We start from the raw sequence: 20277 nt of genomic DNA on the forward strand, positions 1-20277 counted from the left end.
CAGACAACACTGAAAAGTACAGACAGCAGGTGACCGTCAACGGGCACCGCATAGGGGCCCTCCGAGGCACAGGGGCCAGCATTACTGCAGTAAGGTGTCACCTAGTCACAGAAGCCCAAATTATACCCCACGCCTCCTGCAGGGTAATCTCAGCCGACAATTCAGTCCACACCTGCCGAATAGCTCAGGTCCCGTTCGAGTGGGAGGGAGTCTCCAGGGACTTACGAGTAGCGGTCCGCACCGACATGCCCGTGGACTGTCTACTGGGTCACGACCTGGAGAGCTCCCCGTGGAAGCAGGTGGAACGAAGGACTCACCTGGAGATGGTGGGCCTGCCCGAATGGGCATGTGTAAGCACACGATCCATGACCGGCAGAGTGTCCACCCCGGGGGTTGGAACCCGAGAACACTCGCCCGGTCTCTGACGACCCGGAGGGTAGCGAGCGACCCGAGGTCTCCGAGCTGCCCCCCAGTGAGAGCATTGACCCCGACGCAGGTCCCCTAGGCCCTGTCGTCGAACAGACCGCAAACTTGGACGACCTTCCTGAGTTAGCCCAGTGGCGCCAGGAAGGAGGACCTTCCCGAGAAGAATTCTGCCAGGAACAGACCTCCTGTCCTTCTCTGGTCGGGCCACGGCAGCAGGCCGCCGCCCAGGCCGCCGGTGACCAGTCCGGCTCCCACCTTGTCTATTGGGAAAACGGCCTCTTATACAGTGAACAGAAGTCCGCCGAACTAGGGTCAGCCCGGGTGCTGGTGGTACCCCTACGCTTCCGCGGCTTTCTCCTGAACCTGGCCCATGATGTGCCTCTGGCAGGACACCTGGGACAAGACAAAACCTACCACCGCCTGGTCACCCACTTTTACTGACCCCGCATGCGCTCCGATGTGGAGGCCCACTGCAAGTCCTGCCCCACGTGTCAGGCCAACGGGAAGAGCGGAGGGAGGCGCAAGGCTCCCCTCCAACCCTTCCCCGTGGTCAGTACCCCCTTTGAACGGGTGGGAATCGATATCGTGGGGCCCCTAGACCCCAGGACCTCCTTAGGCCACCGGTTCATCCTCGTCCTGTAGATAATGCCACCCGGTACCCCGAGGCCATTCCCCTCCGAACAGTGACGGCCCCCGTAGTGGGGCGGGCCCTCATGGGGGTCTTCTCCCGAGTGGGATTTCCGCGAGAAGTGATGAGGGACCAAGGAACGAACTTCATCTCCAAGTACATGAAGTCCCTCTGGCAACAGTGTGGGGTGATGTACAAGTTCACCACCCCATACCACCCCATACCACCCCCAAGGTAACGGCCTGGTTGAGCGATTCAAACGTACCCTCAAAGGAATGATCATGGGTCTCGAGGAACTCCTTAAGCGCAAGTGGGACGTCCTTCTTCCCTGCCTCCTGTTTGCTTACCGAGAAGTCCCCCAGAAATCCTTGGGGTTTAGCCCCTTCGAGCTGCTGTACGGGCACCCCGTCCGGGTGCCCCTCAGCCTGGTCAAAGAAGGTTGGGAGACGGCGGCCCAGGATCGCCCCCAGACGTGTTTCGATACATTCTGGCCCTACGAAACCAGACGCGGAGGTTCTGAGAGCTGGCCGAGACCAACCTCGAGGCCAGTCAAGAAGAAATGAAACGTTGGTATGACCAGAATGCCACTCTGGTCGAGTTTCAGCCCGGCCAGCAGGTTTCGGTGATGGCCCCAGTGGAGCCTTGTGCCCTGCAGGACAAGTGGACCGGGCCCTTCAAGGTGGTGGAACGCAAGAGCCAGGTGACCTATCTCATCGATGTGCAGTCCCCCAGGAACCCTCTGAGGGTCCTACATGTGAACCGCCTCAAACCCCACGTCGTGCGGTCCGAATTGAGTTTGCTCCTCGCCACCGACGATGGAGCGGAAGAGGACACGGAGCCTCTACCCGATCTCCTGTGTGCGAAGGAAAAAGATGGCTCCGTAGAGGGAGTGAGACTCTCCTCCTCCCTCACCCCCGAGCAGCGCGAGGACTGTCGCCAGTTACTGGGGCAGTTCTCTGACCTTTTCTCTCTCGTCCCCGGCATCACCAGTTGGTGCGTCCACGATGTGGACACCGGGGACAGCCCTCTGGTACGGCACAGAGCCTATCGCGTCCCTGACCGAGTCCGAGCCTGCATCAAGACCGAAGTCTCCAAGATGCTAACCCTGGGAGTGGTCGAAGCCTCTGACAGCCCATGGGCCAGCCCCGTGGTCCTGGTTCCGAAGGCGGCCGCCCCCGGCGCTGTTCCCGAGCAGAGGTTCTGCGTAGACTACCGAGGCCTCAACGCAGTCACCAGAACCGATGCCCACCCCATTCCCCGAGCAGACGAACTCATTGACCGCCTAGTGTCTGTTTGCTATCTCAGCACTTTCGACTTAACCTGCGGGTACTGGCAGATCGCTCTCACAGAGAGGGCCAGAGAGAGATCCGCCTTCTCCACCCCGGATGGTCACTACCATTTCCGGGTGATGCCCTTCGGAATGAAAAATGCCCCCGCCACCTTCCAGAGGCTGGTTAACCAGGTACTGGCTGGGTTGGAGGAATTCAGCGCCGCCTATCTGGACGATATCGCGGTATTCAGCTCCCACTGGACTGAGCACCTCCACCACCGCTGGGAGGTGCTGATGGCCATGCAGCGGGCTGGCCTCACCATCAAAGCCAGCAAATGTCAAATCGGACAAGAGTCCGTGGTCTACCTGGGGCACCAGGTCGGGAGCGGCCTAGTGGCACCCCTTCAGCCCAAGATCGATGCGATCCTGGCCTGAGAGGCCCCCACACCAGGACCGAAGTGCAGGCGTTCCTAGGGCTCACGGGGTACTACCGAAGATTTATAAAAGGGTATGGCAGCATCGTAGTCCCCCTCACGGAGTTGACCTCCAAAAACCAGCCGAAGAAAGTTAGTTGGACCCCCGCCTACCAAGAGGCCTTCGAAGCCTTGAAAGACACCATGTGCACTGCCCCAGTACTACAGGTCCCCGACTACTCCCGAGAGTTCGTGGTCCAAACAGACGCGTCCGAGCATGGCATCGGAGCAGTCCTATCTCAGGTGAACGACACAGGCCTAGACCAGCCAGTAGCCTTCATTAGCCGGCGTTTACTCCCTCGAGAGCAAAGGTGGAGCACCATCGAGCGGGAGGCCTTCGCGGTGGTTTGGGCCCTGAAGAAGCTGAGGCCCTACCTGTTTGGTACTCACTTCCGGGTCCAAACCGACCAGCGACCCCTCCGGTGACTAATGCAAATGAGAGGGGAGAACCCCAAACTGTTGCGATGGTCCATCTCCCTCCAGGGGATGGATTTCACTGTTGAGCAACGGCCTGGTGTTGACCACGCCAACGCGGACGGCCTGTCCCGATTCTTCCGCCTCAGTGAAGAAAACCCCCAAGGGGATGGGTAGTTCTCTCTGCCTTTCAGCTGGGGGGGGACAAGTGTCGTCCTGTCCATGTACACACAAACTCCCTACACGTCCCCACCAGCCGACGACCAGCCCCGCATTTCCCGTCCTCCTTCCCGGCCCCGGGCACCCCGAACCTGCATCACCCCACAGGGCCCCGGCAGCCATTTTCCCTTCCCGAGGTCCCTGACTCCTTGGGCCTTGCATCACCCCGGCCCCAGTGAAACCTAGGCTCCAGACGCGCCAGTCCCGGCTGGGGGGTAAAGGGCTCCCAGACTGAGATAAGACAGGGAGTTTCGATTGCACCTCCGGCCTCCCCTGAGTGACTGGTTTCTCTCACACCTCTGGCCTTCCCCTGTGGGCCGGTTTCGATCGCACCTCTGGCCTCCCCAAGAGCTGGCTCCAGACCCTGCTGGGCGTCTGGGAATTCCCAGACGCATCGTCAAAGGGATCAAAGGGCCAACCGACGGAGCTCTCCAACGACCAGCCCCCAAGGCATGAGACCTCCGCCTGCGAGAGTCCGGACATCAAAGGGCCACTGGACTATATCAAGGCCCGCCCAACAACTAGCGGGCAGTTGTATCCTGGACAAGAGAGCCCTGCTGATCTGATCGCGGCTTACCCTTGGGGAAAACTGAACCTTCGAACTCTTCGAGCCCTGCTGACGTTGTCGCGGCTCATCCTCGTGAAGTCGGAACTGAAACACCAGAGCCCTGCTGACGCTGTCGCGGCTCCCTCCTCGTAAAGACGGAACTAGAACATCGGAGCCCTGCTGACGCTGTCGAGGCTCGATCATGAACTCTAAAGACCTGCATGGAAACATCCTGAGCCCTGCTGACGTGATCGCGGCTCCTCAAGAACTATTCTCCGGATGGACCCCTGCTGACCTCGTCGTGGCTCAAGGACGCTGGACCATCGACGCTACCAAAACAACCTGTTTCGCCCTGAAGTGAGTGAAGCAGCCAGTACGATCATCATCTTCCGTATCCCCCGGCTCGAGGATTGAGAGCTGTGCGCAGGGTACGCATCGTATTGGCCTAAAGACTGAGACTGTCCCTCTTCCCGAATCCCTGAGACTTTACGATCCCTCGATCGCTTGTAAATACGAATGCTGAATCCTTTTTACTGTTGATAAAGAACTTGTTTATTGAAATCCACGGTGTGGGGTCCGTTCGTAAGTGTGGTGTGAGCTCAGTGTGTACGATCCTAGACACGAAGTCCTCCCCGGTGAGGACCTCACGTTAAGACTCGGCATTACTTGTGGGAGAGGTGGGTCACGGGGTGGTCGGGCGAGCATAACCTGGCCCTCTGGGATCGCATCTTCTAACAATTACCCTCTGCTTACAAAGTGTAAGTGTGGAAAAGAATACTGATTCTTTTATTTTAGACAAATTTAGGGGCATATTACTGAGGAGTGCGTTGGAAAATGCACAACGCACATTCCCGTATCCCGATTTCATCACCTTTTTAGCGCGCAATTATCAATGCGCATCAGGCAGGCGTATAGAAATCTGGCGATAGTCGGCGATATGGCACATTAGCGCATGAAAACAAACATTGTTTTCATGCGCTAATGTGGGCCTTGATAATATGGGGGGGTGGATTCAGCTTTATGATCCACACCCCCATGTTATCAATGCCTAACGCCTGGTCAGAGCAGGCATTGGGAGACCCGCGATAAATTAGTTTATCGCAGGTCTTTTCCTCCCATCGCCTTCCTTGGTAATAGGGTGTTAACACCTCCAACCACATTTTTCAAGTGGTTGGACATGAGAACGCCCACTTTGCATGTCATTAGCGATGTTTATCGCCGACATGCAAAGTGGGCTTGAGCCAGGCTTTAACCCGTTCCATGCTGATGACGGAACCGCTCCGTCATCAGCTACGGGTGCGCTGTGCTGATGACGGAGCAGTTCCGTCATGGCCCGTCCAGCTCGATAGAACGCTCATGCGCGGCGCGAATTCCGCGCCTGCGCTGAGGGTTCTATTGAGCGGGGCGGGCCGTGACGGAACCGCTCCGTCACGAGCACAGCTCAACCAACGCTGCTAACGGAGCGGTTCCGTCACCAGCATGCGGCCGCCGCGTGGCCGCCCCGCCCCCTTAGCACTGCGGCGGAATAGCCGCCGCAGTAAAGGGGTTAAAGTGCCCTTGTTAATTGGGCTCTAGCAGTATCGCCGCTTTCTCGGCACAATTCGCCGAGAAAGCGGCGATACTAGCCCTTGGTAATATGCCCCTTAGTCCCTACAAACATACCAACCGTTATACTTCAAATAGACAATATGAAATAGCTTGTTATATAAAACTACCATCAGAACAATTGTTTACAATATTTTATGTCAGCACAGATAAAACAGTTTACGTTACACTTTGACTTTAGTCAAGCAATACCACACCGGCTGCAGGTCATGTTATGTTTTTTCAAAGATTTGACTGCAGGCGTCACTGACTGAGTTGATCGATTAACATATAAATTAACAACATTCACAAAAGACTATCTTCCAAGATCACCCTATAACTGCATCTTCCTTCTCTCCTTTTACTTGAACTTCTTTCAGGGCTCACCCGCGCCTCGACTTCCAAAGGATCTTCCTTAGATGAGGGTGTGGAGTACAATAAATACCCATGGATTTTAAACCAGATTCCATCATCTCTTCTCTTCAACGCACTTTCCGTCACACTGGATGAGAGAATAGATACTCGAGGGCGACTTAGTAGGTTTTAGTATGATGGACCAAGAAGTCACACAGAAATTTAAATTTCTGGGAATAGTATTTAAAACTGCAGACTTTCTGCTTGTAACAGCTCCAACTCTTGAGGCATCATTAATGTACAGACTGCCTCAGTAAACTCTTGCAGCCATTAAAAGGCTGCTTTAAGATTATAAATTGTACCTCAATGATATCCCAAGAAATTAGGAATTACCAATGGAATGTATGGTACTGTGTCATTTTCCAATGGTGTAGTCCACATTTAGGAGGGGTTATGTCTCCCTGTACCTCAAGGATGAAAATAATTAGGAAAGAGGCCACTCGAGGTGCAGACCTCTGCTTCTTCGAGCTTCCTTTCCATGACGCCCTCATGCGTAAGAGCCTGGGGAAGACAACTCAGTCTGGAACCGAAACATGTCTTTCTAAAGAGTTTCTGCTCTTCAGCTGGAACTCTCTTGCTGCAGCCCTTCCACCATAAGGGGGTTGCAGAGGAATAAACACCAATAGTCAATAAATCAAGCTTCAAATGTGAAATCAACTCACTCATGTATAGAGGCTTACCTTAAGAACAAGCATTAGAAATGCAATCGGGCTCGGATTTATTTGAGTTTGAGCTAATGGCATTGTAAATGCCAATGTATTGTTGCTATGTGTTATGGAGTGTGTTCATGTGGTGTGTACTGCCAGTGATCTCCTTGTGAGTGTGAGAATATTGCACCATTACTGCCTGTGATGTCCTTCTTGTGAGTGTGAGAAGCTTGCACCTCTGCTGCCTGTGGTCTCCTTGTGAGTGTCAGAAGCTTGCACTGCTGCTGCCTGCGATGTCCTTCTTGTGAGTGTAAGAAGCTTGCACTGCTGCTGCCTGTGATGTCGTTCTTGTGAGTGTGAGAAGCTTGCACCGCTGCTGCTTGTGATGTCCTTCTTGTGAGTGGGAGAAGCTTGCACCTCAGCAGCCTGTGGTATCCTTGTGAGTGTAAGAAGCTTGCACAGCTGCTGCCTGTGATGTCCTTCGTGTGAGTGTGAGAAGCTTGCACCGCTGCTGCCTGTGAGTATGAGAAGATTGCATTGTGCATCTCTGTGCTGTGCCTGTTCTTTGTAAGGGACTCTTGCTCTGTTGCTGCTGCTGCCTTGGCACAGTACCTGCTGTGAGTGTGTAAGGGAAGCTTGCACCACTGCTGCTTGTGATATCGTTCTTGCGAGTGTGAGAAGCTTGCACCTCTGCTGCCTGTCGTCTCCTTGTGAGTGTAAGAAGCTTGCACTACTGCTGCCTGTGATGTCGTTCTTGTGAGTGTGAGAAGCTTGCACCGCTGCTGCTTGTGACGTCCTTCTTGTGAGTGGGAGAAGCTTGCACCTCAGCTGCCTGTGGTCTCCTTGTGAGTGTAAGAAGCTTGCACAGCTGCTGCCTGTGATGTCCTTCTTGTGAGTGGGAGAAGCTTGCACCTCAGCTGCCTGTGGTCTCCTTGTGAGTGTAAGAAGCTTGCACTGCTGCTGCCTGTGATGTCGTTCTTGTGAGTGTGAGAAGCTTGCACCGCTGCTGTTTGTGATGTCCTTCTTGTGAGTGTGAGAAGCTTGCACCGCTGCTATTTGTGATGTCCTTCTTGTGAGTGGGAGAAGCTTGCAACTCAGCTGCCTGTGGTCTCCTTGTGAGTGTAAGAAGCTTGCACAGCTGCTGCCTGGGATGTCCTTCTTGTGAGTGTGAGAAGCTTGCACCGCTGCTGTTTGTGATGTCCTTCTTGTGAGTGTGAGAAGCTTGCAACTCAGCTGCCTGTGGTCTCCTTGTGAGTGTAAGAAGCTTGCACAGCTGCTGCCTGTGATGTCCTACTTACTACTCTACTCTACTCACTACTCACTACTCACTACTCTGCACTCACTACTCACTACTCTACTCACTACTCTACTCACTATACTCACTACTCTGCACTCACTACTCACTACTCTACTCACTACTCTACTCACTACTCACTACTCACTACTCACTACTCTGCACTCTCTACTCACTACGCTACTCACTACTCTACTCACTACTCACTACTCTACTCACTACTCTACTCACTACTCTACTCACTACTCACAACTCTACTACTCTATTCACTACTCTACTACTCTACTCACTACTCTACTCACTACTCTACTACTCTACTCACTACTCACTACTCTACTACTCTACTCACTACTCACTACTCTACTCACTACTCACCTCACTACTCAACTCACTACTCACTACTCTACTCACTACTCACTACTCTACTCACTACTCACTACTCTACTCACTCTACTCACTACTCTACTCACTACTCTACTCACTACTCACTACTACACTCACTACTCACTACTCTACTCACTACTCTACTCACTACTCTGCACTCACTACTCACTACTCTACTCACTACTCTACTCACTACTCTGCACTCACTACTCTACTCACTACTCTACTCACTACTCTACTCACTACTCTACTCACTACTCACTACCCTACTCACTACTCAACTCACTACTCTACTCACTACTCACTACTCTACTCACTACTCTACTCATCACTACTCTACTCACTACTCTACTCACTACTCACTACTCTACTCACTATTCACTACTCTACACTCACTACTCACCACTCTACTCACTACTCTACTCTGCACTCTCTATTCACTACTCTACTCACTACTCTACTCACTATTCACTACTCTACACTCACTACTCACCACTCTACTCACTACTCTACTCACTACTCTGCACTCACTACTCTACTCACTACTCTACTCACTACTCTACTCACTACTCACTACTCTACTCACTACTCAATACTCTACTCACTATACTCACTACTCAATACTCTACTCACTATACTCACTACTCTGCACTCACTACTCACTACTCTACTCACTACTCTACTCACTACTAACTACTCTACTCACTACTCTACTCACTACTCTACTCACTACTCACTACTCTACTCACTACTCACTATTACACTCACTACTCACTACTCTACTCACTACTCTACTCACTACTCACTACTCTACTCACTACTCACTACTCTACTCACTACTCACCACTCTACTCACTACTCTACTCACTACTCACTACTCTGCACTCACTACTCTGCACTCACTACTCTACTCACTACTCTACTCACTACTCTACACTAACTACTCACTACTCTACTCACTACTCACTACTCTACTCACTACTCAATACTCTACTCACTATACTCACTACTCAATACTCTACTCACTATACTCGCTACTCTGCACTCACTACTCACTACTCTACTCACTACTCACTACTCTGCACTCACTACTCTGTCTGGGTTAAGGGAGACCCTCGAGGCCCTGGTGTTACTGCACCTGCTGCACCCCTGGACACCCACAGCCACTGGTAGTAAAATACAGCACTGTCGGGGTTAAGGGAGACCTCTAGGCCCCGGTGTCCCTGCACCTGCTGCACCCCTGGACACCCACAGCCACTGGTAGTAAAATACAGCACTGTCGGCGTTAAGGGAGACCCTTGAGGCCCCGGTGTCACTGCACCTGCTGCATCCTCACAGCCACTGGTAGTAAAATACAGCACTGTCTGGATTAAGTGAGACCCTCGAGGCCCCGGTGTCACTGCACCTGCTGCACCCTCACAGCCACTAGTAGCAAAATACAGCACTGTCAGGGTAAAGTGAGGCCATCGAGGCCCCGGTGTCACTGCACCTGCTGCACCCCTGGACACCCATAGCCACTGCTAGTAAAATACAGCACTGTCAGGGTTAAGGGAGACCCTCGAGGCCCCGGTGTCACTGCACCTGCTGCACCCTCACAGCCACTGGTAGTAAAATACAGCACTGTCTGGGTTAAAGGAGACCCTTGAGGCCCCGGTGTCACTGCACCTGCTGCACCCTCACAGCCACTGGTAGTAAAATACAGCACTGTCAGGGTTAAGTGAGGCCCTCGAGGCCCCGGTGTCACTGCACCTGCTGCACCCCTGGACACCCACAGCCACTGGTAGTAAAATACAGCACTGTCGGGGTTAAGGGAGACCCTCGAGGCCCCGGTGTCACTGCACCTACTGCACCCTCACAGCCACTGGTAGTAAAATACAGCACTGTCAGGGTTAAGTGAGGCCCTCGAGGCCCCGGTGTCACTGCACCTGCTGCACCCCTGGACACCCACAGCCACTGGTAGTAAAATACAGCACTGTCAGGGTTAAGGGAGACGCTCGAGGCCCCGGTGTCACTGCACCTGCTGCACCCTCACAGCCACTGGTAGCAAAATACAGCACTGTCAGGGTAAAGTGAGGCCTGCTGCACCCCTGGACTTCCACCGCCACTCGTAGTAAAATACAGCACTGTCTGGGTTAAGGGAGACCCTCGAGGCCCCGGTGTCACTGCACCTGCTGCACCCCTGGACACCCACAGCCACTGGTAGTAAAATACAGCACTGTCAGGGTTCAGTGAGGCCCTCGAGGCCCCGGTGTCACTGCACCTGCTACACCCCTGGACACCCACAGCCACTGCTAGTAAAATACAGCACTGTCAGGGTTAAGGGAGACCCTCGAGGCCCTGGTGTCACTGCACCTGCTGCACCCTCACAGCCACTGGTAGTAAAATACAGCACTGTCTGGGTTAAGGGAGACCCTCGAGGCCCTGGTGTCACTGCACCTGCTGCACCCTCACAGCCACTGGTAGTAAAATACAGGACTGTCTGGGTTAAGGGAGACCCTCGAGGCCCTGGTGTCACTGCACCTGCTGCAACCTCACAGCCACTGGTAGTAAAATACAGCACTGTCGGGGTTAAGGGAGACCCTCGAGGCCCCGGTGTCACTGCACCTGCTGCACCCTCACAGCCACTGGTAGTAAAATACAGCACTGTCTGGATTAAGTGAGACCCTCGAGGCCCCGGTGTCACTGCACCTGCTGCACCCCTGGACATCTCTGTTAAACTCTAACATATTGAAGGGAGGAGAAAACCGCAACGGAAATCACTCCTTGCAGAGAAGAGGCAAATGCGCACTTTTATTTTAGAAGACACGCGGATTGGCGAGGCAAGGGTGCTTGTCTTAGCTTGAAGAATATGCGAGGTATCTTAAAAAGTACTGTGACTGCCCTTGAAGCTACAGGAAACTTCTTTCAATTATCTCCGCCGTGAACGCTGCACTCTGACAGCTCCTAATTAAAATGAATGGACTGCTGTGTGCGAAAGGTACATGTTACACGCGCGCATGATACATGCAATGCAATGGTGAACGCACTCCCACCATCTGGATTGCATTACACGGGCACTCTGACAGCTCCTAATTAAGATTAATAAGTCTGCCGTGCACGTAACCACACACAATATGACATGAAACTGAAATAAATGACGGACGAAAAGTAAATATAGCCTATCACGTCAAGGCTACTAAATAGACAGCACAGCGAAGACGAATCACTAGGCAGATGCCATAAAAAACGCGGCGCGCACTAAGGAATGTGGCAGCCCGGACCCTTAAAGAATTTATTTTTCTAATACATAAGAGCTCGGAAGCTCCGCCCCACTTCGTGGTGACGTAGGCCCGAGCCCTAAAAACGAACGAATCATTAAACCAGACATGCTCAGTCTCGAGGTAACTGCTGCTGTGTTTGACCTTTCATTGGTATTTCCTCGAGGTCGACTGCAGATCAGCAGTGGCGACCAAAGTCACCCCAAGGCCACCAACAGCAAACTCTGTCTCCTCGTTGGTGGAGGGCGGATTCAGAGGGATCGCAGTGACGCGTCTCTATGGTCATCACAGGTCAGAGTCTCAAACCGAGGGTTAAAGCCCCGGATGTCCCAAGAGACAATTATGCAAATCAAGATTCCATCCCCCTTGTTAGGAGCAATCGGTGAAGGAGGTGACCCCCACACCCAGACGTCCACGGTACAATCCTTCTTACTCCCACGGTCCGTGCAGGTCGGATCTGACCAGTTCTGGTTCAATGGGGGCTGCAAACTCCAGATCCGTCGAGAGAGGGCGCTGATCACGCCCACGCGTGCCACGGCCAGCCGGAGCCTCCATGTGGGGGTGTATGTTTGCAATAAATGCACCAGAACTCTCCTATCCGATCTTATACCACATTCAATATCCTGGCCTGTGCTGTATTCTATATCCGACTGTATTCCCTTATACTCTTATACATCCTATAAACCTATCCTCAAATCCTATCCTACTCTATAACCCAGTACTACATCCTATCCTACAGACTATCCTACATCCTATCCTACAGACTATTCGTTTCAATGACCCACTCGCATATCCGATCTTATTATGCTATCCTATACCCTATCCTATACCCTATTCAATATCCTGGCTTGTTGATTATTCTATATCCTGTTCTCTTCTATATCATATCCTCTCTTATAATGAAGTACATCATAAAAAGTTGATTTTATTTGCCAACTGGCAACTCTGAATTTCTAGTAGCAAAATAACGGAAACATTGAAACGGAAGGAAAACAAGCATTTGCAAGGCAATAGGTCTCGCATTAGGAAAGTTTGATCTATTGGTCTTGTAAATGACAATTTTTTTATTTATGTTTTGTTTTTGAAAATAGCGACATTAATAGCTTTGACATTTACAATGCCAATAGTTATAACTTTCGCAAATGTGACACCTATAGCATTTGTAATGCAATATGTGTTGTATTTACGTGACTTACATGTATTGATATTACAAATAACAATGGCTTTTAATTTTTTTTAATAATTAATACTTAAATAAAAGTAATTCTAATTTATAATGGCAATAGCTTAAAGTTTTGTAAATAACTTTTGTGAAGATTATGTTCAGTGAATTTTATTGTGCCGAAAATCCAAGAACAGAAGTGAAATATTAACATCTTTTGTTACATTTGTAATAAAGCTTGAAACATTGAGAGAACATATTTGAACCAGGTGTTGAATGGTTGCAGAGATTGATGCAGTGGTGGCGCTGAGTGATGTTGTGATGGCAAATGAGTGATGCTGTGGCGTTCAGTGATGATGTGGTAGCACATAGTGATGCTGTGGTGCCCCTGAATGATGCTGTGGTGGTGCGGAGTGATGCTGTATGCTATGCTATGTTTTGTTTTGCTATCCTATGTTTGGTTTTGTTTTGTTATGCTAAGCTATGTTTTGCTATCCTATGCTTGGATGTGTTATGCTATGCTATGATGTGTTTTGTTATGCTATGCTATGTTTTGTTATGCTATGCTATGTTTTGCTATCCTATGCTTGGATTTGTTATGCTATGATGTGTTTTGTTATGCTATGCTATGTTTTGTTATGCTATGCTATGTTTTGCTATGCTATGCTTGGGTATGCTATGATATATTTTTGTTATGCTATGCTATGTTTTGTTGTGTTTTATTATGCTATGCTTTGTTTTGCTATGCTATGTTTTGTTATGCAATGCTATGTTCTGTTTTGTTGTGTTTGGTATGCTATGTTTTGCTATGCTATTATATGTTTTGTCTTGCTGTGCTGTTTTGTTGTGTTTTGTAAAGCTATGCTATGTTTTGATGTGTTTTGCTATGTTTTGTTATGCTATGTGTTGTTGTGTTTTGCTCTCCTATGCTTTATTTTGTTATGCTATGCTATGTTTTGTTGTTTTTGTTATGCTATGCTATGCTTTGTTAAACTATGCTATGTTTTGTTTTGCTATGCTTTATGTTGTGCTATGCTTTGTTTTGCTATGTTTTCTTATGTTGTGTTTTGTTATGCTATGCTTTGTTGTGTTTTGCTACGCTATGTTTTGTTATGCTATGTTTTGTTTTGCTATCCTATGCTTTGTTTTGTTATGCTATGCTATGTTGTGTTTTGTTATGCTATGCTATGTTTTGTTATGCTATGCTGGTGAGGGGGTGTGAGGTTGAGGGGGTGTGAGGGTGAGGGGGTGTGAGGGTGAGGGTGTGTGTGAGGGTGAGGGGGTGTGAGGGTGTGGGGGAGTGAGGGGGAGGGGGAGTGATGGTGAGGGTTTGTGAGGGTGAGGGTGTGTGTGAGGGAGAGGGGTGCGAGGGTGAGGGGGTGTGAGGGGAGGGTGTGGGTTGTGAGGGTGTGGGGTTGTGAGGGTGTGAGGGTGTGAGGGTGTGAGGGTGTGAGGGTGGGTGAGGGTGACACCCCGTCACGACATCTGCACATTGCAGATGTTGAGACATTTAGCGGTGCAACGGGAAAGCTTACCAAGAGGGCTTTGGCGGCCTCTGAACTAGAGTCCCGGCACTTATCATTCTGGAGAGGACTTTGCCTAATGGCTAGAGCTGCCGATTTCGGAGCTGGGGAACCGGGTTCGAGTCTCAGCTTGGCTCAACATCCTGTGATTCTGTGGAAAATCAGGCTGCCTTCCAAATGAGTGTGTCCTTAACTGGTGCTATAAGCACCGGTGCTGAGGATTCGGTGCCGGTGCTGAGCACCTGCTCAAATTAAGCAGTGGGAGCGCTTCACACGACCAGCGGTCACATGACACCAGGGCCGGTCCTAGGCCTTCTGAGGCCCCGGGCGAAAGGGAAGATGCGAGGCCCCCCTAATTGCATATTGCGTCACAAGAAGTGACATCACAGAAAGCGACATCGTAGTACTATTGATCTTATTTGGCATCACGGAAGCTAACTAATGTGGATATCAGTAACATTGACAAAAAGTGGCATCGTCATTTACATTGCCATTAGCTTAATATCTGTAGTCACTCTGCAGTCCCTAGCACTCCATAGCACTCCCTAGTCACTCTGCACTCCCTAGTCACTCTGCACTCCCTAGCCCTCCCTTGCACTCTGCACTCCCTTGCACTCTGCACTCCCTAGCACTCCCTAGTCCCTCTGCACTCCCTAGCACTCCCTAGCCACTCTGCACTCCCTAGTCACTCTGCCCTCCCTAGCACTCCCTAGTCACTCTGCACTCCCTAGCACTCCCTAGTCACTCTGCACTCCCTAGTACTCCCTAGTCACTCTGCACTCCCTAGACACTCTGCACTCCCTAGCACTCCCTAGCTCCCCCTAGCACTCTGCAGTCACTCTGCACTCCCTAGCACTCCCTAGTCACTCTGTACTCCCTAGTTATCCTGTGAGTTTCAGCCCTTCCAATGAACAATGGGCCAGGAAAGGCAGGGCGAGGGTAAAAAAACAGAGCTTGCTATGACAAACACTTGGCAGAGGTGAATGTGTTCCAGAGGCATGCTCGGTACCTTTCTCCAATCTACACAAAGTATCTTACAGTCTCCTACTTCCACAAAACCAGTCCTTACCACTCCTTTTTTAGTTATATAGCATAGCCATGCTAGCTTTACCTTTAAGAGGTCAACATCAATAGTTATGGCACTTGTCACTATTGGGGCTTTTTTTTGCTCAATCTTGTGATGTATTGTAAGAACTGCCTGATTTGCAATAAGCAGCTATTCCTGATCCACATTTTAGGGCGATTCCTCTCTGGTTGTGAAAGACTTATTGTGAGATTACAAGGAGCATAGAAGGACTTGCAGCCCACCCATTTATTTCCATTGGCCAGCTTTACTGTCACTCTTGTTTACCTGCTTCCGTTTGAATGGCTTGCCTTGCCCATCTTATGTCTATCACTCCCCTGGAACATATGCAATTTACTTTTACCCTTCCACTTCTACTTTTAAGGAATTTCTTTCTTCTTTTTTCTCAAGCCCTCCAAAAGAATGCATGTGTTTTCAAGCTGTCTCCCTAGTGTGCTTCTCTTCCCCTGTCATGCTCGATGTTGCTCTTTCAATCCCAATTGCTTCTCTCCCTCATCCTTTTGTGATGCACTCACAATTGTGCTCTTCTCCTCCCTTGTTGCTTTTCAGCCGTGTGCTTCTCTCCCCATCTCGCTGTTCCTCTCTCTCTCGCATGTTTGCTTTCCTCCTTCCATTACCCATGCCCTCCCTGTTCCAACTCGGATTGCAAAATAAAAGTATTAAAAAAATGTTCCTGAGTCATTTTGTAGGTGTGCAAAAGCATGGTGCACCTACATTCAAAATGACGGAGCCGTCATAGGAATTTTATTATTAATATTCTTTAGCTATGCTGCACTGTAGAGCCGGGTTAAAAGCCATTGGCAATAACAAATAAGTCACAAAATGCAAGACCTGTTGGCTTTGCCATTAAATCGGTAATACCGAGCACAAATCTGGAGTGGATGGGATACTTAACGCATTGACTAGGGAAACTTGAGGGCTTTGCGGAAAACCGTGGGACAGCGAGCAGGAGTGTGTATGAACTTTGGGAGGGGGGAGTGGCAACTATTCAGAGACCATCTCCACATTCTGAAGTGAAGCCCTCACAAATAAAGTAACATTTTTTTTCAAATTCATGGGGTAGAAAGAGGTTTAAGTCTCGCCCTATGAAACGTAAGCGCTTTGCCCGACCCGTATGGACTCCTTAAACCAGACATTTCTCTATAAATTAAAGCTTTTTGCTTGCCAGAATTTGTTGGCACACATACAAAAACAAAACACACGTTTCAGAATGCAAACGTTGATATCTACAACATAAACGTTTTTATGGTGGGGCTACTGGGTAAACAGGGTGCCACCTTCTTGACTTGTTAAATATGTCAGGCATTTATTCCACATGCGCGGAAACAAACTGCAAGATGAGACCTTTCTTCCTGTTGTACAAAAGGAAATTACAGCCATGCCTGCTGTCAAGGATAACAAATGACTTAACGCCAGTTGATCTGGCTGCTCCCTCCTCCCTTCACCCACCTCCTCTTACCTGTGTCCGGCTGGTGCTGCCAAGAAACAAAGGGGCCTCCGTTGCCTGGAAACAAAATGCAGAAACAGAGCCTAGAATGGCCGGTACTTATCCGAGGCGCTGCCCCACCCCTGACATTGTGAGCCAACATAATTGCTGGCCCAGCTGTTATGCCGCCCCCAATCCGTTTGCACCTTCCCCCACCTGCAATGTGATGTGATCAGGTGAGGCAGGGGGCCCTGTAGTGAGCTGTGAATGTGTGTCTTTCACGGGGGCGCGATCAGGTGAGGCAGGGGGCCCTGTAGCTGTGAACGTGTGACCTTTCACGGGGGCGCGAGGCCCCCTGAGCGCGAGGCCCTGGGCGGCTGCCCACACTGCCCATGCCTAGCGCCGGCCCTGCATGACACCAGTACACATCCAGGTGCTGGGACATGAAGAGATTCGCCCAGGATCACAGGGTGCTGCGGGGATGTGCCCAGGATCACAGGGTGCGGAGCCGACCCCGAAGCTCCAGCTCCAAGGTCGGCAGCTCTGGCCGTCACACCACATCCTCTCTTGATAACACGTTTTGAATGCTGCACAGAAGCACACCTCTTGGTGCAAACCAGGGGGCTTCTGACCAGGGCAGCGTCACAGGCCTCACACACCTGAGGGTTCAGACACATTTTAAATCGCATTCCGACACTTGGACTTGTAAACACGTCATAAGTGGCGGCGCGGCTGTCTTTGGGGCCTCGGCCCTACTCTTGATGCCAATCCAACCCTGCACCCTTGAATACACCACACTGCAGCCACGAAATGAAACGAAATCAAATAAAGCCACGAGACTGTGACGTCAGCACTGAATGGGGGGGCAAGAGAGGAGGGGGGTTGAGGGGGGTCAGAAGGGCGGGACAAGGGCCCTTCTATAGACATCACATCCCACGTGCAGACACTCACCTCGGCCGGCTCCCGCTGGGACATCTCTTCCGGGGACGGTGGACGTGTGAGAGGGACCGTCTCTCTCTGATGCTGAACGGGTGTCCCTTGAGTGATGGTGAATGTGACTCTTGAGTGATGGTGAATGTGACTGCCTCCTGTGATGGTGAACGTTCCTCTCTCCAGTGATGGTGAACGGTCTATCTGCGGTGATGGTGAATGTGACTCTTGAGTGATGGTGACGGGTCTCTCTCCAGTGATGGTGAACGTTCCTCTCTCCAGTGGTCAGTGTGACGGCCTCCAGTGATGGTGAATGTGTCTCTTACCAGCTCTTGAACAAATCAAATGTAAACGTGGATTTCCCGACAAAGACTCACACTGGACTCCGTCATCCCGCCCTGGAACCAAGGTCCAAACCCCCTCACTCACTACTGCTCGCTCCCGAGGACGGTGCACGGGCGCTGCTCACCAGGACATGCCCAGATCACAGGGCACTGCTCACCAGGACATGCCCAGATCACAGGGCGCTGCTCACCAGGACATTCCCAGATCACACGACACTGCTCACCAGGACATGCCCAGATCACAGGGCACTGCTCACCAGGACATGCCCAGATCACAGGACACTGCTCACCAGGACATGCCCAGATCACAGGGCAGGGCTCATCAGGACATGCCCAGATCATAGGGCACCGCTCACCAGGACATGCCCAGATCACACGACACTGCTCACCAGGACATGCCCAGATCACAGGGCACTGCTCACCAGGACATGCCCAGATCTCAGGACACGGCTCACAGGGCGCTGCTCACCAGGACATGCCCAGATCACAGGGCACGGCTCACCAGGACATGCCCAGATCACAGGGCACTGCTCACCAGGACATGCCCAGATCAGGGGACACTGCTCGCCAGGACATGCCCAGATCACAGGGCGCTGCTCACCAGGACATGCCCAGATCATAAGACACTGCTCACCAGGACATGCTCAGATCACAGGGCACTGCTCACCAGGACAGGCCCAGAACATAGAACTGTGCTTATTTATTTATTTATTTATGCATTTTTATATAGCGCGGACTTTACCCGAAGGTGTCAGAGCACTTCACAATAGGAACAGAACTGATACATGAGAACATTACAAGTGAGCAAATTACAAAAGCAAACGTTACATTACATGAGGCAAAAGTGACAATCGTGAGCCAACAAAATACAAGAGGTAGCAAACGGTGCATTACAGGAGAAAAAAAGTGACATGTGTGCAGGTTACAAAAGCGTCAATAAATGGAGGACACTCACACACAAAAACAAACATTACGTAGACAATGGTGGCACTTGTGCAAGAATTGAAAGCAAACAAAATGTAAGAGGTAGCAAACGGTGTGATACAAGAGAAAAGTGACGTGTGCATGTTATAAACGAGTGCCAAACACAGGGACAAGGATAATACTACAATAAATGGCAGACTCTCACACCACAAGAACACGCTGGAAAGGCACTTCCATAGTCCTGGAAAGAAGAAGTTTCTATAATGGAAGATCTTCCTTCAGGTAATAGAGAGGGCGTGAATTAAGTTTGGAAGTGTCTTTGAAGGAGGAGAACTTTGAGGTCCGTCTTGAAGGCCTGGGAGGAGGCGGTGGTCCGGAGCTGCGGAGGAAGGGAGTTCCAGATTCTCACCGCGCTGCCTGAAAAGGATGGGGCCATCGATCTTTCCTTCTTGAAAGTGGGCGGTTCAAGCAGTAGATTTTCCGCATTTCGTGATGGTCTAGAGCCTCCAGAGAGTTTCAGTTTATTCGTCAGGTAGTGAGGAGAGGAGGAGTGCAAGGCTTTGTGGGTAATGCAGGCAGTCTTGTAGATATATCTTGCCTCGATGGGAAGCCAACGGAGTGTGGATAACATGGGTGTGATTTGATCGCTTCTTTTTGCCCCATAAATGAAACGAGCTGCTGAATGGAGAACAGACTTGAGGGGGGACAGGTGGGATTTGGAGAGGCTAGTAAGAAGAGAATTGCAGTAGTCCAGCCTGGAGAGGACCAGCGATTGGACCAGAGTTCTAAGGTCATGGTCCGGGAAGAAGCGACGAATCCCCCAAAGAAGGGGCAGTTGGTATCAAGCAGACTTTGCAATTGAATTAATGTGGGAGATTAGATTGAGTTTTGTGTCGAGGATGACACCAAGGGATTTTGCGCTGTCAACAATGATGGGTTTATTGTTCAGTAGATTCATCTGGTCCATCCATGATTGAACCGGGGGAGGAGAAAGTGAGGAGGAGAGGAGGAGGAATTCAGTTTTGGAGGGATTTAGAATTAGTTGATGTATAGACATCCAGTTTTGAATGGAGTCCAGAGTAGAGCTTAGGACGGAGAGATTGTGAGTGGAGGCAACCTTGAGGTAGATTTGAGTGTTGTCTGCGTAGAGATGATAGTGTACCCCAGATTTACTTAGGAGATTTCCCAGTGGTTCCAAATAGAGATTGAACAATGTGGGTGCAAGTATAGAGCATTTAGGAACACCTTGACCCACCGCCAAAGGAGATGAAAGACTGTCCGCTATTTTGATCATTTGGGATCTATCAGAGAGGAAGGAAGCAAACCA

At 50.7% G+C, this 20277-nt stretch overlaps 1 protein-coding gene across 2 annotated transcripts in view; it reads right to left on the reverse strand.

Moving 5' to 3' along the window:
• LOC144772193 (uncharacterized) overlaps window positions 1-18695 on the reverse strand; it is a 93717-nt gene extending 75022 nt beyond the window's left edge. Inside the window, exon 1 of one of the 2 annotated variants that reach the window (XM_078656320.1) lies at window positions 17704-18695. In XM_078656320.1, the coding sequence (XP_078512446.1) occupies window positions 17704-17727 (24 nt within the window). In that variant the 5' untranslated portion in view covers window positions 17728-18695. The remainder of the gene's footprint in view (window positions 1-17703) is intronic. The other variant, XM_078656321.1, reaches the window with a different exon arrangement.
• Between the last annotated feature and the right edge of the window lie 1582 nt (window positions 18696-20277).

The sequence above is a fragment of the Lissotriton helveticus genome, chromosome 8 (genome assembly GCF_964261635.1).
Source record: "Lissotriton helveticus chromosome 8, aLisHel1.1, whole genome shotgun sequence".
NCBI classification, from domain to species: domain Eukaryota; kingdom Metazoa; phylum Chordata; class Amphibia; order Caudata; family Salamandridae; genus Lissotriton; species Lissotriton helveticus.